The 24455-nt window shown below is 53.8% G+C and overlaps 1 protein-coding gene across 1 annotated transcript; it reads left to right on the forward strand.

The window, feature by feature from the left end:
* Window positions 1-478: 478 nt before the first annotated feature.
* On the forward strand, window positions 479-24211 carry WNT9B (Wnt family member 9B). The gene is made up of 4 exons (XM_079798061.1): window positions 479-633; window positions 17991-18247; window positions 18766-19031; window positions 20058-24211. The coding sequence occupies exons 1-4, from the start codon at window positions 554-556 to the stop codon at window positions 20529-20531; spliced, it is 1077 nt and encodes a 358-aa protein (XP_079654187.1). The 5' UTR covers window positions 479-553; the 3' UTR covers window positions 20532-24211.
* The last annotated feature ends 244 nt before the right edge of the window (window positions 24212-24455 follow it).

The raw sequence follows: 24455 nt of genomic DNA on the forward strand, positions 1-24455 counted from the left end.
AGTCCCCGGCCCGAGGGGAGAGGACCCGACACCGCTTCTCCTCTACTCCAGGCTCCTCCCTTCCATTCCCGCTCCTCCCTCCTAGTCCCGCACCCCCGCACCCCGGGGGAGAGAATCGGCGCGTCCCACCGCCCGCCCCAAGAGAGAAGCACTCACTCCCTCATCCCCACCCAGTCCTCCCATCCCGGCCTCCCGAGGACGGGGACTGAGGGGCGAGGGGGCGCTCCACGTTCCGCCACCGCGTCCCCGGGTGGGCGAGGCGTCAGGTGAGCTCTCACCTGGGGCGGGGGGGCGGGCGATATGGGGGCGGGGCGAGGGCGGGCCCGCGGCGGCGAACTCACCCGCGACGGGGCGGGACGAGGCCGGCGGCGCCAATGGGACGGGGGGCTCGCCGCCGGGGGGGGGGGGGAGGGGGAGGTGGCCGTCAGCCCTCTCCTTCCCTCCACGCCCCGCCCCGCCCCTCCCGGGTTTAAAGCCCCGCGGGCTGCCGGTGGCGGTGCTCGCGCGTGGAGCGGCGCTGGGAGATGCGCCTGGGCGCCGCGCCGCCGGCACCATGCGCCCCCCGCCCGCGCTGGCCCTGGCTGCGCTCTGCCTGCTGGCGCTGCCCGCCGCCGCCGCCGCCGCCTACTTCGGGTCAGTGTCCGCCGAGCCCCCGGCCCGCGCCCCCGCCCTCCTGCCTGCCCTCCCTCCGGCCGCCGCAGGGCCAGCCTTCCCGTCCCTCTGGCCCCGGCCCGGGCGGCATCTCGAACTCAGACCTCGCGCTGGCCGCGCCCAGCCCCACCTCCCGGTGGGAGCTCGCGCCACGAACTGCGTCTCTAGCTACCTGGGCTCAGACCCCCCATCGCACCTTCTAGAGTCCGACTCTTGGGTCCCCCTCGCAGGCGCCCTTCCCACCTTCCCTGTCCGGGACCTGGCCCCAGGTCCCCGGGTCTGCACGCTTCTCGGACCCTGGTCCCGTCCGCTCTGTCGCGCCCTGGCCCAGCCCGTCCAGGTGTCTCTCGGCGCTCCGATGCCCGCTCTGATGCTCACGCGGCGCCCCGGGTCCCCGTCGTGGGCTCCGTCTAGCCGCCGTCTCTGCCTCGGGCTCCCTCTCCACCCGCCGCCTTTGCCCCGCGGAGCGGAGACCCAGCGGCGGGGTGGAGGGGCGGGGTGGGCTGTGGCGGCGGCCGGGGAGGGAACCGCGCGGGTCCCAGAAGAACGGAGGAAACCGCGGACGGGGAGGAGTGTCCGCTGCAGACCCGGGAGGGAACTGTCAGCCGGGGAAATCCGACCAAAACTCAGACCTGGCGTCGGGTGGGTTCTCCGGAGAAGGACGGAGAGCTTGGGGCGCGACTGGGAGTGGTGGGAGCGCAAGTTTCAGGGCAATTAATTGTACCCCCTTCTCCGACGCTGAATTGCAGGGACTTGGGGTGGGAGATGGGGTCATGGGTGTGAAGGCACTTTCCTGACCTCCACCCAAAGCCTGCTCCAACCACGTACAGTCTGTTACTTTGACTCACGCCGTTTTTTAATGATCTTCACTCCAAGGTGAGGTTTACAATCTGACTAGAAGGAAGGCAAGGAAACACCAAGCAAGTGACCTGCCAGAGATTCGAGTAAGGGTCTGAGATGCCCCTCACAGGCTGGAATAAGGACTGTGGGCTAATTTCCAGGTCATGACCTCTGGTTAAAGCACTCCTGGGCTGTGGGCAATGGCTTTAAAAAAAAAATAGATGGAAGGGGCGAGGGCTTGTCAGCTTAAACCTTAGCTCTGGGCTCAGCTGCTGCTGACGGGGGAAGACCACTCACTCCGTCTTTAGGGCTACAATGACCCCTTTTACAAAGAAGGGGATGAACTTTGTACGACGGAGCCTCTAGACCCACTCCAAGAGCAGCACACAAACATGTTTCTTTTTTTCTGATGATTTCAGGCTTGAAGGTACTGTTATTGCCTCAGCAGGAAGGATATAATGGGTAGGGCACAGATTTGGGGTTCAGTTCCCAACTTTGCTACTTGCTAGCTGTGTGTTCTTGGCCAAATCACTTAACCTCTCTGTGCCTTGGTTTCTCATCTGTAAGATGAGGATAATAGTTCCTATTTCATATGAAGATTATGTGAGTTAGTACATGTGAAGCAATCAGGACATATCTAACACATAGTATATGCTCAACTAATGCCGCCGCCGCCGATGATGATGATGATGATGATGATGATGATGATGATATCCCAGCTCTGACAAGGGTTTCTGAGCCAAAATGGAGAGGAAGCCTAGACCATTCTGGCTGGTGTGGTAGGAAAGCAGAGGAGTTTGAAACAGGGCATGGGATTAGAGATTGAGGACTGAGCACGGCGGCAGCCTTGGAAATGAGAGGGGGGATGATTCGGGCTGGGTTAAGGGGGAGAGGGGTCCTGGAGTATTGGAGCCACCTCTTCCAGGTTGTGAGCCTAGCTGGGCAGAGCTGGCAAAGGACACGTAAGCCCCCACCACCACGTCTGGGGAGCAGGACGAACACGAAGAGAATGAGCTAAAACTGGGCCTCGTGCTGTTATGTGTTTGGTCTCAGAAAGCCTGAGTTCTCAGGCCAGGGCTCCCAGCTTCCCATCAGCATTTGCTCTCTGGGAGGAAGGTGTATCCGTCACCCACACTGTAGTGAGAATGTGAGGCAATGTGCTTCTCCCTTCTCCAGGTCATTTGCTTTTGAAGTCTCCTTTCTGATTGTAAGATGAAGTGCTTTGGCATCTTGACAAAAGAAAATGCAAACATCAGGAGAGCCAGTGAAACCCATCTTTTTGGGACCTTCAAAATCATAGAATCATAGACTTCAGAGTTGGAAGTGACTCCCAAAGGATCTCTGGTCCAACTCCCTGCTTCAAACAGGTCATGTCTTATTATCCCCAATTTTTTTAGATGAAACAACCATCCTTCCCAAACCACAGTAAGCTGGCAGCTGCTGCTACTGCTTGTGCATGAACCTGGAGCCTAACTCTGTTGACGGCAATCTATAATAATAAAAGCGTAATATGCTAATTAGACCAGAGAGCCAAACGACCTTCTGGACATCCTTCCAGACGACCTTCCGGACAAATCCGGGATTGCAAGGGAAGCCTGGGTCCCGGGTGCCGGAGGGAAGCCAGTGCCGGCAGCTGGGGGAAGGAAGGCCTACTCTTGCACGAATTTCGTGCATCGGGCCTCTAGTAAGACCATAATAACTAGTATCACAGCTTATAAATAAGTTGCTCATACAGCTCTCTCAGCTGATTCTCAGAGCCATTCCTGAGGAATATAGGATGGGCATAAGTAGTGCCCCAAAGGAAACCAAGGGTCAGAAAGTTTCAACAACTCATCCAATGTCACACAGCATATCAGTGGGAGAGGCAGAATAGAAGCCAGTCTGGGCTCTTCGACCTACAGCCTCCAGAGCTAATACTGAGTGGTCAGTCACCCAGGGAAGCAGCAGCTGTGAAGGAGGGTGTTTAGTTAACTTTGTCTGACGCTCTTGGCTGCAGTGAAATGGGTGAGACCACAGCATTCTCCCCTGTCCTCAATAATGAGACCGGATGCATTGAGCCCTGCTAGTGTGTCAGGTGGACTCTCAAAGGATGGCATGTTGATGGTGGGATGGGAGGTAGACCAGAAGTCAGGAAGCCCAGGTTTGCCCTCTTTCTGGACCATTCTCTGTGTTGTCTGTGGTCAAGTCATTTGCTCCAGGATCCTTAGCACCTGGAGGCATTAAGGTTTCCCAACAGGCTGGTCCTCGCCTGGAGTCTAGGATTATTCAACGGCTCGTGTTTTGGCTCAGTTGGCTTGAGAATTCTGCACGTATTAACTGATGTGATGTTTTGTAAAGGAACATGCATTGCATATGTGATGAGCTGCACACATGACAGGCCCTGTCATCCAATCCAGTTATTAAGTCAGACCAATGGCTTTGTAACTAGAAATAGTTCCTTTGGATGCAACTTTTAAGATCATAGTTGACTTCCGTGGTTATTTTTAAATGTGTGACCTCTGTGCTTATTGGGTTTCTTTCCTCTCTGGAGATGGTACAGAGAAGTTTATGAAAAGCACAGCTAGACCTGAGTTAGAATCCAGATCATGCCTCTTGCTAACTGTGTGACTTTAAGCAAACGTCTTAACTTTGCTGAGTTTGGGTGATGATAACACCCATCCTAAAGGCTGGTGTGAGGCTTCATTGAGCCAATGAATGAAAGGGCCTGATAGGTTGCCAGGCACATACGTACAGTGCTTAGTACTCTTGGTGGTTGCTGGGGCTCTAGCCATCTTCTTGGGTTGTGGAGATGTCATCCTTGTAAAGAAGCAAAACACAACCTTAACTCCCCACCCCCATCCCCCCAAATCAACATTACATACAACAAAATGCACGTGTTCTGAGTGCACAGTTTGGGTTTTAACAAATGTCTGTCCCCATGTAACCACCACCACAATTACATTTCCTTCAGCCCAGAGGATCCCCTGTGCTCCTTGGCAGTCCACCCTCCCCCACCAGCCCCAAGCCACCCCTTCTCTACTTTCTGTCATTATAGATTAGTCTTGCCCATTGTAGAAGTTCATATAAATGGAATCATATGGTATAGTATAGCTTTTGCCGTATGAATTCTTTTGCTCAAAATAATGTCTTGAGATTCATCCATGTTGTTGCATATACCAGTAGCACATTCCTTTTTTTGCTGAGTAGTCTTTCGTTGTATGGATGTTCCTCAATTTGTTTATTCATTCACCTGTTGATAGACATTTGGTGTTTTTCCAGTTTGGAACTATTCCAAATAAAGTTGCTATGTACATGTCTTTTTGTGGACATGTGTTTTTATTTCTCTTGGATAAATATCTAAGACCGGATTGTTAGATCACATGATGTGTATATGTTTAACTTTATAAGAAACAGTCAAATAGTATTCCAGAGTGGTTGTACCATTTCACACAGTAATGTGTGAGAATTTCAAGTATTCCATATTCTTGTCAGCTACTGTCAGTCTTAATTTTGGCCATTTTAGTGGGTATGTATTGGTATCTTGCTGTGGTTTTAATTTGCATTTTTCCATTGATGAATGGTGTGTTGAATATTTTTATGCGACTATTGGTCATTTGAATATCTATTTCATTGACTTATTTGGTTATTTTATTATTGAGTCATAACAGTTTTTATTATTTTGGGTACAAGTTCTTTGTCAGAAAGCATTGGCAATATTTTATCCCTGTCTGTGGCTTGCCCTTTCATTTTCTTATTGTTATCTTATGAAGAACAGAAGTTTTTAATTTTGATGAAGTACAATTTTTCAACATGTTCTTGTATACAGAACATGTGCTTTTTTGTGTATCCTATCCAAGAAACCTCTGCCTCCCAGAGGTTGTGAAGATTTCCTCCTATGTCTTTTTTCTAGAAGCTTTATAGGTTTAGCTTTTGCACTTAGGTCTGTGATTCTTTTTTGAGTTACTTTGTGTGTGTGGTGTGAGGTAAGGGTTGAAGTTCATTGTTTTTTCATGTGGATAGCCACTTGTTCCAGCACCACTTGTTAAAAAGATGATCCTTTCTCCATTGTCATCTTTGTTGCAAATTGATTGAACCAATAGATGAGGGCCTATTTCTGGACTCTCTTTTCCGTTCCACTAATTTATATGCTTATCCTTATGCCAATACCACACAGCCTTGCTTACTGTAGCTGTTAAGTAAGTCTTGAAACCAAGGACGATAAATTCTCTGTCTTTTTTTTCAAAATTGTTTTGGCTATTCTAGATTCTTTATATTTCCACATACATTTTAGTATAAACTTGTCAGTATCTACAGAAAAGCCTGCTGGGATCTTGATTAGAATTGCAATGAATCTATAAATCAATTTATAGAAGATTGGCATTTAAACAATAGTGAGTCTGCTGATTTATAAACAGGCCATCTCTCTCTATTTACGGCTTTTAAAATTTTAGCAGTGTTTTGTAATTTTCAGTGTACAGGTCTTACAAATATTTTTAAAAATCCATTAAGTGTTTTATATATTTGAATAGTATTTATTTTTAATCAAAAAACATTTTTAGGAATTAATTGGGTACTGAGAAAAAAACAGGGTTGAAGGGAAGAAAGGGTAAAATAAATTTTACTGCTTTGGGGTAGTGGATTGGAAGCCAAACATCACTGATAAGAATCACTGTGTTTAGGGAAGGAATTCAGCCAGGCTTGTTACCAACCCCCCTCCACGCCCCCAAGAGTTGGGGTCTAAAGTTGGGTTTAGGGTGAAACCAGCCTCCTCAGTGGATGGTGGTGAAGTCTCTGAGGCTGTGGAGTGGAAAAAGGAGGGGAGGGAAGCAGGTCAGGAGGACTCCTGGGGTGGCATCTCCTAAGTAGGAGAGGTCCTGGTACCTTTAGGATTATGTGCTCAGGTAGATGTTGGACTCAAGAAGAGGTGGGCCAGGTACTCTGAGGGGACACCACCTCGGCATCTGCCTGAGTAGGATTGGAGGCAGCCCAAGGTCCTGGTCTTGGAGTCACCCAAATTGAGTTCAAATCCTTCATCCAACTACTTACAAAAGTGTGGCCCAGGCAGATCATTTAGCTATTCTGATCTCAGTTTTCCCATCTATAAAAATGGGTTAATCCTTACCTCATGGGGTTGTTGTGAGGGTTAAATAAATGCATATAAAAGTGCTGAAATGCTATCCTATATAATAAAAGCGTAATATGCTAATTAGACCAGACAGCCGAAAGACCTTTCAGACTTCCTTCCTGATGAAGCTGGGTCTGCGAGGGAAGCCCGGGTTCCTGCTGGTGGCCAGAGGGAAGCCAGCCCAGGTCCCGGTTGCCTGCTGGAGGGAACCCGGGTCCCGGTTGCCAGAGGGAAGCTGGTGCCAGCAGCCAGGGGAAGGAAGGCCTATTCTTGCACGAATTTCGTGCATTGGGCCTCTAGTCTATGTATAAGGAGTCTGAGAAATTTCACGATCTGTCTTAGAGCATCCACGTTAAGGAGCATCTTTAGTGACATTTGCTCCTTCCTCTCTTCATTTTTAGCCCATTGTATAATTGTATCCAGTCATTGTATAATTTGAATCCTTCTGTGTTCAGCACTTTATGTGCATATCATCTCATTTAACCATTGTGACAGCCTAGGACAGTGATGGCGAACCTATGACACGCGTGTCAGCACTGACACGCGTAGCCATTTCTGATGACACGCAGCCGCATGCCGAGGATGAAACATTTGCTGCTCCTGAGGATGAAACATTTGCGACTAGAGTCTTGGAGTTAGTTTTTTCCTCAAAGTGACACACTACCCGAGTTATGCTCAGTTTTTTGGCGAAGTTTGACACACCAAGCTCAAAAGGTTGCCCATCACTGGCCTAGGAGGTAGGTACTGACATATTTATCTTCATTTTCAGGTGGGTGGGGGAAAGTTCAGAGAGACCAAGAGCCTTGCCCAAAGCCACACAGCTAGTGGCTGGGAGCACCAAGATTTAAATTCTACTCTTCAGAATGTAGAGCCAACCTAGTCATCCCTACCTCATGCTCCTGTTGAGCCCCAGCTGAGGCCTGCCTCCCTCTGGCAGCTCAGGCCCTCTGAGACCCAACCTTTCACTTGGCTTCTATCATAGGCATCTCTTGTTGTTGTTGTTGTTGTTGTTGTTGTTGTTGTTGTTGTTGTTCTTCTTCTTCTTCTTCTTCTTCTTCTTCTTCTTCTTCTTCTTCTCCTCCTCCTCCTCCTCCTCCTCCTCCTCCTTCTTCTTCTTCTTCTTCTTCTTCTTCTTCTTCTTCTTCTTCTTTCTCTCTCTCTCTCTCTCTCTCTCTCTCTCTCTCTCTATATATATATATATATATATATATATATTCATGTTTTTATAAATTTTTAGAAATGGGGGGAGAGAGAAATGTCATTAAGCGGCTGCTTCCCGTACGCCCCCTGCAAGGATTGAGCCCACAACCCGGGCATGAGCCCCAACTGGGAATCGAACCAATGACCCATTAGTTCCTGGGTTGATGCTCAACTGCTGAGCCACACTGGCGGGCTGTACTTCATGTCTTAAACTCTTAATTTGTCACCCAATTCTTCATGTGCTCATGTTTCCAATTCATGCATAGCTCTCTTTAAGCAGAGATCTTGGGGCCCTGCTGTGGTCTGAGTCCCCCACAGGCCTTAGCTTTGATCCTGGTCTGCAGTGAATGTCTGGGTGGGCAGTCCCCTCTCCCTTTCCCTGGTCCTTCCTCTCCCCCAGAACCCTCCTCTCTACCTCATCACATTTGTTCTTTCATCTTCTGCTCACACTTCGCTCTCTGGAGCACACGTTGCGTTGCCAGGATGTGGCCTGTATCTGGAAGGAGCTAGAAGGCAAGCAGAGAGCAGAGACTTGCCTGATTCGATGCCAGAATCAGCCCCACGTGGCCTACCATGGGGATCCAATGGCAGCCAAGATGCGCTTGGGGCTAGGGCAGCGGCCTCAAGGCCAGACCCCTCACTGGAGAGATGAAGATGGGGGCGGGGGGAGAGTAAGTAGGGGGAGGTGAAGAGTCTTAAAGAGCCAGGAAATACTTAGACCTCCATGTTCAGTGCTGGAATTTCCAAAGAAACTGGTTTTAGGACAAGAGCAGAGAAGGTCTGCTTTCTTGACAGTTACAATCCCTTTGAGGCCAGATGCGCCTCAGAATTGAAGACTTTTCAGATTTTAGAAAGGTAATATAATGCATACATCATGTATAACCTGACATCCCTAGCAAGGTCTAGGCCAGCACCCCATCATCAGACACTTCATTTCTGCAGAGAAGCATCTACGTGTTGGGATAAATCAAGACCGTAAATATTGGTCAAGTCTCTGCCGCGTGAGTTCCTCACAACCGTACAAACACTCAGCAGTTTTCAGAGCTGTCTGGAGTTTGGAATTGTGGATAAAGGCTTGTGAACCTACGGCAAACTTCCAGCACGTGTCACCACCAGAGGCCGTGCCAGCTGAGTGTTAAAGAAAGACTGGGGCCAAGTTCTTGGCTGGTCCTCACTTGGTATCAAAGGGAGGCTCGGGGCTGCCCTGAGCACAGTTTGTCCTCACAGGGGCTCAGAGGGCTGGAGGACTCAGGGTCTGACTGACCACAGCCAGGTGGCCCTGAGCGCTGGCACCAGGGAGAGCATGCACAAGTGATCACAGTGTAAGGGCCAGGGAGGGCATGGTTACAGCCACGCCCTCCCAGAGTCCACCAGGTTGGGCTTGGGAGCCAGACAGCAGAAAGGCCAGGAAGTAGGGTTGGGAGAGGCTGAGGGAGAGCCTAGAGCTACACTCTAGGGGTTGGACATCTGAGGGAGTTATGCAGCCAGCAGGAGTCTGAGGAACACTTGCTTAGAATGGAAGATCTGGGCTGGGGACAGGAGGACCTTGGGAGAAAAGAAACTATGATCTCTGCCAAGGATCAAGGATCTACAGGCTACCTGGAGAGACTGTACGGCCCTGAGGAGGGAGAAAAGAGTGCCAACCCCACAAAACTAATGCTACGATTCCTGCAAAATTGGAAGATGGGGAAGGGGATGGGTAAAGTGGGATGGGGCTGACAAGTAAGGAGGTCTTCCTGGAAGAGATGGACAAGCATCATAGCATGTTAGATAGAGCTGGACGGGCCCTCTGTGTCCCTTTTCTCGTTCTCTGCATTGTTGGAAAAGGCAGTGGCTATAAAAGGATACAGGGGCCCTAGCTGGTTGGCTCAGTGGATAGAGCATCAGCCTGTGGACTGAAGGGTCCCAGGTTCGATTCTGGACAAGGGCACGATTCTAGTAGGGGGTATGCAGAAGGCAGCCGATCAACCATTCTCTCTCATCATTGATGTTTCTATCTCTCTCTCCCTCTCCTTTCCTCTCTGAAATCAATAATATATGTGTGTGTGTGTGTGTGTGTGTGTGTGTGTGTGTGTGTGTGTGTGTATGTATTTAAAATACATAAATAAATAAAAGGGTACAGGGGATCCATGAGGGGTTTTGGACCTAAAGTCATCCCAGGTAGGAGGTACAGCATGAAGAAAGGCATGGAGGTTGGACTGAGAGCCATGGCTGGAGAGCCAGGAGGAGACGGGCCTGGCCTGAGGAGAGGCGCCCTCTGCTACAGCCCGGGCTCGCTGTGAGTCCAGCATGGTCCACGGTGGGAAGTTATTCCGGTCCTGCTCTGGAGGACCCCGATCTGTTCCCGAGGGAGCACCCCCTTGGGCTGTCCTGGACCACTCTGGCCCTCCCTAGGCATGTTCAGGGAGTGACTTCTTGACCAGGTTAGGAGGTTCCTGCTATTTATGGAGCTGAGAGGAGGGGTGTCGGCCATCCCTGGGACCTGCAGGAGGACAAATGGGGTGCAGCATGGGACGTCTCTGCCTATAGAGCATCTGCAAATAATGGAACTGTCCTTGTCACAGAGTGAGCACACATGAGACATTCCCTGAGCCTGCCTGGCCGTGGGGAAGAGGGTGACCACTCAAGAGCATGCCATACTAGTTATCGTTGGTTGGTCAACTTACCATGATTCATAAGTTGGCCAAAGTTGCCCAGTCCAGGAGCCAGCATCCCGTGGTGAGGCAGAGCTGAATGGGGTGTTGCTTGCCATGAGGAGATACAGCCGCAGCAACTGCCCGCCTTTCTCTGCAGTCCCCACTCCATGCCTCCTACTCTGCTCCTCCCCTGGGTCAGGGTTGGGCCTCTGAACCAAAGAACCTTGGGAAGCTTGTCTTGAGGGCTTCTGGCCTCCCCTTTCTCATATTCCCCCACTCCTTGCCCCAGGCTCCCAGTTTCTCTCTTTACAATCCCAGATGCTCTCCTCTGACCATTTTTCCATCTAGCGAAGTATGTGCTCCGGCACTAGTATTACATCAGACTCTCATGCTTTAGTATGAACAAGCAGGCTGCTTCTCTAAAGTCAGAAGCTCCATTTCTGCCTTTGGGCTGAAAAGAGAGTGTTAGACCAGGGGCAAGTAGCCTTTTAAACAAAGGCACCTTCTCTCCCTTCGGCTGCCCAGGGGGCCAGAGGAGTCCTGACCAGGTTTCCTTCCCTTCAAACCTCCCTGTCTTGTATTCCTATCATCCTAGGCACTGGCTGTGGTGGTGTCTGATTTTGATTACCTGAAGCTTCACATTGGAACTGAATGCGGGAACCACCAGACGGCTTGATAGAAACAGTTAGGAGACCTGGGGCCTAGTCCCAGCCCTGCCACGAACTCAGTGGGTCACCTTGGACAATAAATCTTACGTGGATTCCTCAGGCACCAGGCAGTTCACAGCAGACACTTGGCAAACTTCTTGCCCCCCCTCTCTGACCCCAGAAGCCTCTGAGATACCTCCCAGGAGCCATCATCGCAAAACCTTGGGACTGGGTGATCTTGCAGGGTTTATTCAGCCCTAAGATATAATAACTCAAATGGTGTCCATTTGGACCCAGCCAGGGACCTGGGGGAGACGCAGAGGCGAGGGATTCCTCTGCACAGGAGTCACTTTGGGGACCCTCCATGCCACCTGATCCATGCATGTGATGGGCGAAGGCTTCCTCTCCTCAGCTTCAGCCTGAGCCTGAGTGGGGAGGGAGGGAGCCGCGAGGGAGGAAGGAGGAAGCATTTCCTTTCCAGATGTTGCACTTGTTAGGCTGTGAATACTGGAGATTGTTGAGATGCAAAGCGTGTTTGCTGTGTGGGCTGCTTGCTGCCCACTTAGCTCGTGAGCACGTCTCCCTGATGCCATCCTCAGCGGGCAGCCCAGTCTGCAGAAACAGGAAGCAGAGCTGTTCTTGGAGAGACAAAGCCCACAGCTGGGACAGGCTCTTTCTCTCTAAGCCAGGGATTGGGCGGGGGGAGTGCAGGGGGGGGAGCTCTGGTGGGCTCCTGGGGGGGTGGTGGTGATGAGATGCAGTCCTCAAGGTGGGTTCTGAGGTGGAGAGCTGGGGAGCAAAGAAAGGCTGGACCCAGGAGGGGCTGGGGGACCCAGACAGGAAAGTAGTGGATGTCCTTGTTGATTTCAGTCTTCTGTGGGTAAACCTGGCACGAAGCTGATGCTCAATAAAATCCTCCATCTTAATTTTAAATGCGTGAGGGAGTGAAAGGAGGGAGTGGAGTGAAGCTAGGAAATGTAGCTGCTGAATTTGCCAGGCTGCTCATTAAGGACTTCTTCCTGGGGGAGGCGTGAGGTGGCGCTGACTCCGGGAGAGGGGGCAGGAGTCTGAGGATGGAGGGAAGGATGTGCTGCTCAGGACATCTGAGGGCAGGAAGAGGGGAGAGAAGCCTGGGGCGGGTGTTGAGGGGCCCCCTCTCTGAAGGACTGTTTGCTCAGAACCATGGATGCTCTCTTCCTGGGCTAGTCACTGCCCTCACTAACTCTCCCCTGCTGGGACGAGGTGGGTAGTGGAGAGCAAGCACGGATGGGGTAACAAGTTGGAGAGAGAGAGAGAGAGAGAGAGATTCAATGAGGGCTGGGAAAGGTGGGCTGAGATGTTTGAGATGAAAGCACAAAAGGAGCACTTACCGTGTAAACGGCCCTGCAGCGGAAGCCTGTTATCGGAGCATCTAATGGGGTTTGTAGGGCCAAGGCCAATGCTCCAGGCAGGGCAAGGCTTTCCTGGTTCCCAGGCAGCTGCCTGCAGTTGGCATGGGCCCTGGTGCCAGGCACAGCTCCTGGCCCCTCCAGCTAAGGGTCCAGACATGCTGGCATGACCTGGTGCCCTGGAAACCACCAGCCTTGTCCTGTGCCAACCCCCACTTACCCACCACATCCTGGGGGTGGCCTCCTCCGGACCCATCAGACCCTCTCAAGCAGAAACAAGTGTGGAAGGCGGCGGGAGTAGAAAAGCAGAGCCTGGGGCACCCTCAGGTGATGGAAAGTGTTCTCCACCTGCCAGGCCTGGGAGCTTCCTCCTGCCTCCTCCCCACCCCACACCTCCCACTACAGGCAGGACGGAGACTGGCCAAGGTCAGGTTCTCACCCAGATGATTTGGGTCCCTGAGCACCTACTGATTGTTCCTCGGGGAGCTGGGCTGGTTCAAAACTTTCTTCTCCTTCCCCTGGCCCTTGGGGCCTCGGGAGAGTCTAGGGTACTCTTGCATTCAGCCATGTTTTCTCTAGACTGAGCTCCTTGAGGGCAGGAGGGGGTCCCAGCACCCAGCACAGTGCCCGGCACATAGTAGGTATTTAAGAAGGACACTTATCTGGAGCTTATTATGTGCCAGGCAGTGTTCTAAGAGCTTACAAATGTGAACTCATTTCACCCTCAGGACAGCCCTGTGAAGTAGGCACTGTGAGACCTGCATTTTACAGGTGAGACTCAGGAGGTGGAGTCCCTTTTCCAAGGTGGCACGACTAGTAAGAGGTGGAGGTGGGATTTGAATTCAAGCAGTCTGGCCCTGGTCATGCTCCCCAACTCGTCACCGTGTACCTCTTAGATGGAATGGCTCAGGGGGCGAGTGGATGTCCTCAAGATCACCGGCGAGTGAGGGCAGACCTGGGACCCAACTACCCAGATCAGAACTGCCTTGGGGACCTGAGGTCCTTGGATCCCCACACTCCAGCAGGTGATGGGTGATTGTTTCAGGATGAACCCCACTTCTTGTCAGGGGTTTGATGGCTCCTGAGTCCTGGCTGATGGTAAACCAAAGCAGTCTCCTGGGAAGCCTTCCCCAAAGCCTGGGGAACCTTCTTTTGCTTACATCAAGGTCATCCCAGATGGGGCTGCTTTAGCCAAAACTGTGGGTGACCTTGGGGAATGTGAAAGGAGGCAGAGGTGTTAAGGGCCAGGAGTGGGCAGAAGAGATATCTGGGTTGGGGGGTGGGGCGGGGGGGTGAATGTGAGATGGAGTCCTGAGGGGCACCCTTGTCTTTTCCCACTCTATGGGGAGATGAGGTGGCCAGGGAAGTGTCTGGGGTCAAAGCCAGATGCATCTCATTGTATGGGAGTGGGGTTTCTTGTCTTATTATTAACCTAAGGGTCATAGGCCAAGGGGGCAGGAGGTCAGAGGATATAGGCTGGGGCCAAAGAAGGGAGGAGAATGGAGATGGTCACATGGGGTTGTTACTTTCCTAATGGGAGAAGAGAGTCTGGAAACCAGCCTGTGGAAGCTGGACTGGATACAGGAATGGGGGAGACCAGCTGGGCCAACGCAGGTGCAACCAAGGATGTCCCAGGTGTCTCAGGAACACGAGTCAGGCGGGAAAGGCTGGGAGCTCGTCCCCCAGCCCAGAAGAGCAATAAGCACATTTGCAAATTTGCAAATTCTTCGTCCTCTGCTCTTTGGTTCAGAACACTGGTCACTTGTTTGGCTGATAGACTGACCTCACGGAGGAGCAGTGTCTTTATTAGAACCCCCAAATTTGTCCGGATTTATTAGATTAACGAAGGTCACTTGATCTTCTCCAGTTTACTCCCATGGGGCTCCACTAACATGTGGGCAGTTGAGATTTTTGCAGAGGGGCCTGGTGTGTGGGGTTCTCAGGCCTTGGGTACCAGAGAATGTGGTTTCTTTAAGGGAAGAGGATCCTGTCCACTGACCTGGAACAGACTGGAACCTGCACCACCTAGAATTCTTCCAAGGTCCAGGAATAAGCCTTCCCTAGCAGATGCCCTGGGATGGGCACGTGGAGAAGAGCTTACAAGCACCGGTTAAGGAAATGCCTTCAGGCATTTTCTAAATTTGATGTCAGGGCCCTATTTCTTCAAAGGAAATATGATCTCAAACCACAACATGGAAAACAAATAAGGGGAAAACTGGGTCCCAGAGGGCTCCCAGCTGTCCTCCTCCTAGGCCCTGAGGGGCAGTGCCAGGGAGCCTTCCCTGAGGGCAGCCCTGGGCAGCCCAAGGCCCAATGTGGCCTGAGGTCCCTGTGCGGTTGGCTGCCTTTCCCCACCATTAATCGCTACTTAGTGTCATTACCGCTAATAAAATTAACCGACTTTATACTGGACTCCTGGGGCCATCAATCACAGGGTCTATTACATGAAATTTAAAAACAAAAACAAAAAACAAAACATGTGCCTGTGGATGGGGAAAGGGTGCCGAGCCTGGCTCACAGGTGCAGCCTAGGGCATGCTGGTACTCCACAGCTGTCATGAGGACCTGATCAGGGGCAGCAGGCACCCTTGGTTAGACAAATCAACTCCAAGGCCTGACACTGTACTACAGGTAGGAGCGTCTCAAGCAAGAACACAGCTGACCTCAGGAAGACCCTGCTCCCCAAATTCTCTCTCCCACTCTCTTGATGCATTGATTCATTCTCTCTTTAGAACAGCTTCCTTTTAAAAAAAAAAAATCACCTGAGTTACAGGCCCAGTCACCAAAAAAGAGAGAGAAAGCAACTGGACTTTCCAAATTCCCAGAGAAAGGACTGATTGGCCCAGCTTGGGTCATGAGATCCTCATTGGTTCAATCAACAGGCCAGAGCAGCAAGGCAGCCAACCCATGTAGAGGGCCACCAGGGTACAGGACTATTTTGAACTAGTAGAACCATTTCACAGAGAGCTTCTGGGGAGGGTAAGGTAAGCTCTAATCCTAATCCCCACCTTGCTGCTGATCTGCTGGGCGACTCAGCCCAGTCACTCCCTCTTCAGGTGTCTACATAGTAATTTAAAGGGCTTAGTAATAAGCACTCATAAAGTGGTAGATATGTCATCTCATATAACATAATATACCTGTAATGATACAACAATAATAGCTATTATTCTTTTTTTATAATATATTTTATTGATTTTTTACAGAGAGGAAGGGAGAGGGAGAGAGATTAGAAACATCGATCAGCTGCCTCCAGCACAACCCCCACCGGGGATGTGCCCACAACCAAGGTACATGCCCTTGACCGGAATCGAACCTGGGACCCTTCAGTCCACAGGCCGACGCTCTATCCACTGAGCCAAACCGGCGACAGCATAGCTATTATTCTTAAAATGGAATTTGAGACAGGCCTTGAAGGATGTGCAACACTGTTGATCAAAAGCCCTATCACTCCCTGCTTGTTCTGCCACCTGTCAATCAGCTGCTATAAGGAAAGTACCAATTTCTGAAACATAGGAACTGCACGGGCAGACACTGTCCCTGGTGTGGGGAGGACATTTGAGGGGCTGCATGGCTGCTGCCCCTTTGCTCCCTGCAGCCCCCCAGGGGCTCTCCACCCTGGAAGCCGGTCAGGGTGGGGCCTCCTCAGCTGGAGTTGACATCGGGTTCTGCAGTGGACCAGCCAAGGGTCAAGCTCCAAGGGTTTCCTGCCAGGCTGCAGGGAGGGGTTTGGGTGTAGACCTGGTGGACTGGAAATTTACCCATTTGCCCCCAGATTAATGATTAACGGGTCCCTGCCCTCACCCTGTCTGGGAGGGGAACCCAGGGCCAGGCTGGGCCAGGAGGAGCCTGATAGCATCTGTCTCTGCTCGGAGGTTTCAGAGATATGCTCCATGCTGGGTTGGCTGCACCTGATGGATTTGGAATCTACAGGCACTTTCTGGGGGCACCTGGGGCCTGGCCAGGACCGGCACCCACCCAGACAGGGAGGGCATGGCATCTGGCCAGGTGTCCTGGCTGGGGCAAGTGGCTCTGAACAGGAGAACTGTGCCCTTGTGTCCATGGGACATGGGCCTTTCTGACCCCTCAGGGCTTGGCCTGGACTTGACTTGGAGCAGGAATGACCAGTGCCACGTTCAAGCAGGAGCTTTAAAAGCCACCGTGTGGTTCTACCTTTGCTCTTTTACCTTGACCATGAGGCCAGCATGTTCCAGAAAGGGGCTACGTCCTCCAGCCTGCGTCTGGGATGATATATTTTCCACCCTCGCAGAGGGCCACCAGGGTATGGGACAGTGAGTTTTTGAACTAGTCGAACCATTTCACTGAGAGCCTCTGGGGAGGGTAAGGTGAGCTCTAATCCTAGTCCCCACCTTGCTGCTGGTCTGCTGGGCGACGCGGGCCCTCACTGCCTCTTGAAAAAGCCTTTGTGTCCTTATCTGGACAAAGGGAAGACTCTGCCCAAGTTAGACAGTCTAGCATCTTGCAAGAGGAAAGGATTTTGGGAAACTCTCGCATGTCCCAGGCACTTTTCATGTAATCCCCCCAGCACCCCCAGGAGGTAGAGAGCATCACTGTTCCCACTTTCCAGAGGAGAAAACCAAGGCTTCAAGGTTATACAGCGAGGAAGTGGCAGACAGGCTCAGAACTTGGCAGCCAGATTCCAGCACCCACGAACTTCAGATATTGCATAACGAGAAGTCGGGGGCTGATGGCCTGATGGAACTTCAGCTCCTTCACCTTCACTCACCCATCTGTCAGTCTGTCCATCCACCCACCCACCCATCCTCCCTTCCCTCCCCTCCCTCCTTCTTTCTTTCCTCCCACCCATTCTTCCATCCACGTGAACATTCCCCAAGCATTTCTTATAGCAGGCACTGAGTGGCCACATGGTTGAAGATCTGTCTGGGAACAAGTTAGGTTGGCGTGGGATTACTTGGGCGGTGACGTGTAAGGGAGAAAGGGCCATCGGGGAGAATGGCTGGGTGTCTGCTCACCGGGTACAGCACTCGGCCTCCCCCGCTCCCCACTTTGGAATGAATGTGGCTCTCCCCTCTGAACAGCAGCCAATGCTACATGCAGTATTTCCCAGACTCCCCTGATCATTGAAGCTGCTCAGGGATGTGGTAACTATACAGATTCCCCAAGTCCCCACTCCAGACCAACAGAAGCAGAATTGCTAAGTGTGGATCCTGGAAATCTGTGTTTTTAAGCACCCTGGGTGATTGTTCTGATTGGGCAAGTTTGGGAAATTGGGTGGGTAAGAAGAGCTGAGACTTTGGCATCTAGAAAGCACGCTTGGGATCCTGCCCTGGCCCTTGTTAGAAGCACCTTGGTTTCCGACTCTGCAAAAAGGGAATATGACCCCATGGGGCTGGCCTCCCTCCAGAAATAGCGAACCCCTCCAAGAAGGCCCCTTCCCCTGACCTGCCCATGTCCTCAAGACTTGTCATCTTTGGTTCTCTCCCCCCAACTCCGTTGCCCCACTGGGACTCCCAAGGGTCACAGGTCTCCCTTCTCGCCCTCTCTAGCCTGACTGGACGGGAGGTCCTGACGCCGTTCCCCGGGCTGGGCACCTCGGAGGCCCCAGCGCAGGGGGGGGGCCACCTGAAGCAGTGCGACCTGCTGAAGCTGTCCCGCCGGCAGAAGCAGCTCTGTCGGCGGGAACCTGGCCTGGCCGAGACCCTGCAGGATGCCGCCCACCTCAGCCTGCTCGAGTGCCAGTTCCAGTTTAGGCACGAGCGCTGGAATTGCAGCCTGGAGGGGAGAACGGGCCTGCTCAAGAGAGGTAGGGAGGAGGGCAGAGAGGAGGAGGGCTGGGGGCAGGAGGGCTGGGAGGAGGAGGGCTGGGAGGAGGAGGGCTCGGGCGGGGGCGCGGGGGGAGTATGCCCTTCCCACACCCCTGGCCCCTGTGCTCAGGCCACACTGCCCTTGCGAATCCAGCACAGTCCTGCGGGAGCAGAGTCCTGGATTAATGAGGCCCGTTAGTGAGGGCATGTGTCAGAGGATCAGGGCCTTTAGAAGTGGCTTAGTCCCAACTTGTTCACACATGGACGTGGAGTCAGGAGCAGTGGTTCAGTCCCAACTGTGTGCCTCACCGGGTGCCTAAGTCACTTCTCTTTGCATCTCAGTGTTTGCACCTGTTCCCCTGACCTGCCGCCTGGGGAATCGGGGCATAGACCCCAGTGAACTGGAAAGTCCCATCTTAAATAGCACCTCGCAGCCTGAGCCGAAGGGCAGGTGGCAGGGCGGCGGCCGAGCTGTGTCTTCAGGTTCACGTACCCCTCATCCTGCCCACCGGCCCAGGTTTCAAGGAGACGGCCTTCCTGTACTCGGTGTCCTCGGCCGCCCTCACCCACACTCTGGCGCGGGCCTGCAGCGCCGGGCGCATGGAGCGCTGCACGTGCGACGACTCTCCGGGCCTGGAGAGCAGGCAGGCCTGGCAGTGGGGCGTGTGCGGCGACAACCTCAAGTACAGCACCAAGTTCCTGAGCAACTTCCTGGGGCCCAAGAGAGGAAGCAAAGACCTGCGGGCACGGGCAGACGCCCACAACACCAACGTGGGCATCAAGGTGAGCGCGCTCCTGGTGGCCCCGAGCCCTTCCAGCCAGGGGCCAGGTCTGTAGGAGGTCCTCCCCCATCTGCCCCCCCCCCCCCCCCCCCCCAGCACACACACAGCCGTCCCAGGATGAACCTCTTTTCTTTCAACCAACATTCCTTGGGCAATGACTTTGGACCGTGACCGGGAAACAGGGAAAGGTCCTGGGGGTCAGCGGCCTGGGCAGCGGGTGGGGACCAGGGTGGGGACAGGCCACGGTGAGGCAGGAACATGTTTGGAAAGGGGTCTCCATTCCAAGGACTAGCCATCCTGGAGGCCTTAGAAGCCAACATAGTTAGAAAGCTCTGATCTGGTGCAACCCCCACTCCTCCAATTTTACACCTGGGAAGAGGAGGAGGCCCAGACGAGGGAAGGGACTTGGCTGAGGTCCCACGGTAGCGGGAGGACTCGAGGGTAAAAAGTGTCTAGGTCAGGGGTCCTCACACTTTTTAAACAGGGGGCCAGTTCACTGTCCCTCAGACCGTTGGAGGGCCGGACTATAGTTTAAAAAAAAAAAACTATGAACAAATTCCTATGCACACTGCTAAGTCGGCTGCTAAGCAGGACAGGCAGCGGCGGCAAAAACACCCGGCGGGCCGGATAAATGTCCTCGGCGGGCCGCATGTGGCCCGCGGGCCGCAGTTTGAGGACCCCCTGGTCTAGGTCTATGGGATGAGCGGGCTGCGAGAGGCGGGACTCCAACGCTCTAGGAAGCCGAGTTCTGCGCCCTCATCACCGAGCTGTGCAAACCACGGCTGCTGTGTTCAGTTGTGCCCGCTGTCCATGCCACAGGGACTCCGGCCCGGGGAGGGCCCAGCCCACGCCGCTCTCGCCACGGCGTGCATGTTGGCACAGGACTGCTTCTGCCCAGGGGAAGAGGAGCTTGGGCTAGTCTGCACCAAGATGCCGCCCGGCTCACTTTCCCACCGTCCTGCCACTCCCCCGCCAGGGGCGGCGCCCCGGGCCTCTGACCTCGCCTCCGTTCTGCCTCTCCTCGCAGGCCGTCAAGAGTGGCCTCAGGACCACGTGTAAGTGCCACGGCGTGTCGGGCTCCTGCGCCGTGCGCACCTGCTGGAAGCAGCTCTCCCCGTTCCGAGAGACGGGCCAGGCGCTGAAGCTGCGCTACGACTCAGCGGTCAAGGTGTCCAGTGCCACCAACGAGGCCTTGGGCCGCCTGGAGCTGTGGGCACCTGCCAGGCTGGACGGTCCGACCAAGGGCCTGGCCCCCCGGCCCGGGGACCTGGTCTACATGGAGGACTCGCCCAGCTTCTGCCGGCCCAGCAAGTACTCCCCTGGCACGGCGGGCAGAGTGTGCTCCCGGGAAGCCAGCTGCAGCAGCCTGTGCTGCGGGCGGGGCTATGACACCCAGAGCCGCCTGGTGGCCTTCTCCTGCCACTGCCAGGTGCAGTGGTGCTGCTACGTGGAGTGCCAGCAGTGCGTGCAGGAGGAGCTCGTGTACACCTGCAAGCACTAGGTCTGTGGCCCAGTGTGCCAGCCGGGCACTGCCAGGACCTCCCTCAGTGCCCAGCACCCAGCTGTCCAGCTGGCCCCTCGGGGCAGATACACCTGCACGCACGCGCTCCTCGATGTGCGTGCCAGGCACACGTACTCCTCTCACCGCCGCGCCTGGCAGCCTCCCCCTCCCTCAACACTCAGCCATGAGAGGTGCGGGCTCTACCCTGAGCCCGAGGGTCCCCAGTCTTTTTTGAGGACTTGGGGCAGGAAGGCAGAGTGGGAAAGATGTGGAAGGAAACGAGAGAGACCAGGCGGAGGGCAGGCCCGAGGTTTCGGAGGGGACGGAAGAAATCCCCCGCCATCTCCGTTCCTAGGATAAGTGGGCTAGCGCCGGGAAGATGCAGGGAATTGAGCTTCTGGGTGAAGAAGGCACCGGGAGGCAGTGTCAGCTGGAAGCCAAGGCTGGAGCCTGGCTGGGATGGGTCAGTCCCTCCCGGGGGCCCTGCTCAGGGCGCAGTTTGGGCCCAGGGGCCACAAACCATCACCAGCTAGAGATGAGGGGCAAGGCCCGGGGGTGGGAGCTGTAGGTTTGGAGAAAAGAAAGCTTTCTGGGCTTGAGTGGGCCAAGTCAGAGACACGTCCTGGACTCGGAGTCCTTGATTATGTTTTTAAAATTTGCCTGTGCTGAGGCCTCTTTCTTGTCTTGAGAGCTGTTACCCGAACCCACCCAGCCCTGCTCAGCAAGACACCAGTGGATGCGAGGCCCAGAGGGAGCGCAGTCCCCAGGGGGGCTCAGATGGTGTATCGAGGGTGCACCCTCCCTGTTTTCTCTGGGACACAGAACCTTTAGTCCCCGCCCAGGAGAGGGTGACAGCCCCCTGGTGCCAGGCAGGGATGTGGTGCCAGGCAAGCTCAGTGTCTCAGCTTTCCCTGGAGCTGGCTCTGGTCCCCTATGCTGTGAGGCCCCCACATAGTTGACATTTGTGATAGAGGAGAGTTGGCTTATTCGTCCTGATTCTGGTTACATTTCTACTCTAACAGCTACTCATCTACTTAAGGTTTTTGCCCTGGGGAGGTATAGGGACATGAAAGTCTTTGCTAAGCCTGGTTTCTTGGGGGGCCCCTTTATTTACTAATGGGCCCTCTACCTAAAAAACAGAAGTAACTTTGCTGATTTCCTCCAATCCTGTGGACATTTTCAGTGATACCTACCAAGGCCCTGTGTGGGAGGAGGAGAGAGAGGCTGGTACACACACACACACACACACACACACACACACACTCACACGCACATACACACGCACACATGCATGCACATACACGCATGCACACGTGCATGCCCCTTGGACCTGCCAGGCTGAGGGTTCTCACTTAGCAGCACACACCCCTCTGGTTCAGGACCAAGACCTCGCAGGGATCACTTTGCTGGAGGCTGTGCTTCCCCAGAGCAGGGCTCAGTGCCAGCCGGGAGGAAGTGACCTCCTCTGGGATGCTCTTGGCCACTCTGCTGGCCCGGCCACGCCCTCTGTCAGCTTCCTTTCTCCCTGAACCCAGAGTTGCTGACCCTCCACTGAAACAGGAAACGTCAGAGTCAGCTGAATGCTCAGAATCTCCATGCGAGCCCCAGGAAGAAGCCCGGGGTGAGACCTCCGAGAGTGAGACGGCGCTGCCTCTCCAGTGGCTTGGGCAGCCTGCAGGATGCTGGAAGGATCTCTGGCCGCAGAGGCTCTGATGAGACCCCTTTCTGGACTGACCACTCACCGAAGCAGCTGGCCCACACCTGGCAGAAAGAGCAAACAGGAGAGAGGGCTGGTTTTCTCGTTTCTTCCCCACTCCCACTGCCTGGAGACTCTCTGCCAGCCCCATCCATCTTGCTCCCCTGAGACCCAACTCTGCCCCCACGCTGGCTCAGCCCGAGGCCTGCAGCGGCAGGAAGAGGAGCATGATCCACCAACACGCCATCTGCACCCCAACTCCAGGGCCAGCAGTGTCGGGGGTGCAGGAGGATAAAGGGCAGACTCTGAGGGACCAAGGCCATGGCTGGCCACCAACACAGACAACCCAGGCCAAGGGCCTGGATGCAGGCTCTGAGGGCCCCTCAGCCTATGGGGCCGTCTCTCTCCAGCCCTTTCTTTTATTGCTCCTACCCTTTCTCTTCCAGTTGCCCCCAAAGGTCCACCTCAGTCCTGCTGGGACCCTGGGGACCAGTTACCACTGACCCCTCATTCTATATAGCTTTAAGGGAATCACTCACAGGGTATTTGTTGTCTACCTCACATATATAGATTTTAGGGCAAAGAGAGAATAATTTATATAGCTAAGATATATGAGAAAATATTTATGTTATTTATATAGTTTCTATATTCTATGGGCAGCACCTGTGGCATGACTCCCCCCCCCCCCCCCCCCGCTCTCCCGCCGCCCCCCACACATGCATGAGCCCTTTTGGCTTGATCCGGATCCTCCTTGCGAAGTCTGGAACTTCTCTGCTCTTCTGGTCCCAGGCCCCCTCTTCTGCTCTGGCAACACTGTCTTGCTCATAATAATGATGACAACAAGGATGACCACACCTTGAGTTTGTAAAGCACTTTCAATCTTCAGAAACACTTTTGCCCCCATAATCTCACCTGCTTTCCCCATTCTCCCGGTGAGGTCGGTGGGACCACGTCACTGTGCCCGTTATACACATGTGGCCCAGGACGGGAAGGCTGTGCTCAAAGTCACACTGAAGAGGGCCCGTCAGTGAATATGGACCGAACTTCTCGTGGGCCAGGCACTATGCGGGCTGACTTATCCTGAGCCTGGGAGCCCCAAAGCCTGGATGCACCCTGAGCCCAAGGACCCAAGGCAGTGGCCGCTTCCCTGACGGTGGGTGACATGGGCCATTTGGATCAGGACAGCACTTCAGCATTTTTCCAAATGGATTCCTGTGTCTCGGGGGCCGGGACTGCCCAAGAAGGCTGGAGAGACAAGGACCCCGTGGGGGGTCACTCCAGGGGCGCCACCATCGGACCCCCTCCTCCTGCCCAGGCCGCCCGAGAGGGTCGGGCGACTTCGCAGGGCTCCTCCCAGCCACAGATGGGTTTGCTTTTATTTGTGTTTTTATTTTAAAAATGAATTGTTTCCCATGGGATTTCTGGCTTCTCCTGTAAAATCAGCTGCACCGGTAGACTGGGCCTGCAGTGCCACCTGACCACAGTCAGCTAGAGAGGGGGAGCCCTAAGAGACAGAAGGCACGGGGCTCCCCAGGTTGCCAAGTACCAGCCACTGCAGCCCACCTTACTTACGGATGTTCCACCTGGACCTCATGGGCACATCATGTCCATCCCCTGGCCCAGACACACCCGGCTTCCCTCGTGTCCTCCATTGCCCGGCAGACAGAGCGACAGACCTGTGCCAACCCTGACCGTTATTTCTTGCTTTCCAGAGGGTTTTTTTTTCCTCTCAACAACCATGAACTTCAAATGCTTTTTGTCTTGGCACAGTTTAGGATTACCATGGGAGCTATCATGTATTGAGCACCTTGTTCTGCCCATCCATGCAATTGCTTAGGGAGTTCCTGCTGGGCGCCCACACCACCCTGGAGGCTGGGGTGCAGCAATGAGCGGGACCAAGTCCCTGCCTCGTGGGGCTGACACTCTAGTGGGGGGAGGGGGAGAGGGAGACAATAAACCAATAAACTACATGTCAGCTTCTATACCCATTTTGTCTCGATTTATTGCAATCACCTTACACACTGGGCACAACCACCACCATCTTATGGTTAAGGAAATGAAGATTGTGAGACGTAAAAGCTCCCAAATGCCACTGGCAAGCAGTGGTGTCAGGATTGAACCGCAGAACCTCCGAAGTGTGTATTCCTTCCTCTCTCCCTGTTGTCCCCCTCAGATGTAGGTATTTCAGGGATGGATCACCCCCTTTTATGGATTCTGGTCACCTGAGG

Source organism: Cnephaeus nilssonii (assembly GCF_951640355.1).
Source record: "Cnephaeus nilssonii genome assembly, chromosome: 19".
In the NCBI taxonomy this organism is placed as follows: Eukaryota; Metazoa; Chordata; class Mammalia; order Chiroptera; family Vespertilionidae; genus Cnephaeus; species Cnephaeus nilssonii.

Bases quoted from the DNA above. Each gene is read 5' to 3' on its own strand.
- WNT9B (XM_079798061.1), top strand. From the start codon at position 554: ATGCGCCCCCCGCCCGCGCTGGCCCTGGCTGCGCTCTGCCTGCTGGCG. The intron at 634-17,990 runs GTCAGTGTCCGC...CGCCCTCTCTAG, and splicing joins GCCGCCGCCGCCTACTTCGG to CCTGACTGGACGGGAGGTCC. The intron at 18,248-18,765 runs GTAGGGAGGAGG...CCACCGGCCCAG, and splicing joins AACGGGCCTGCTCAAGAGAG to GTTTCAAGGAGACGGCCTTC.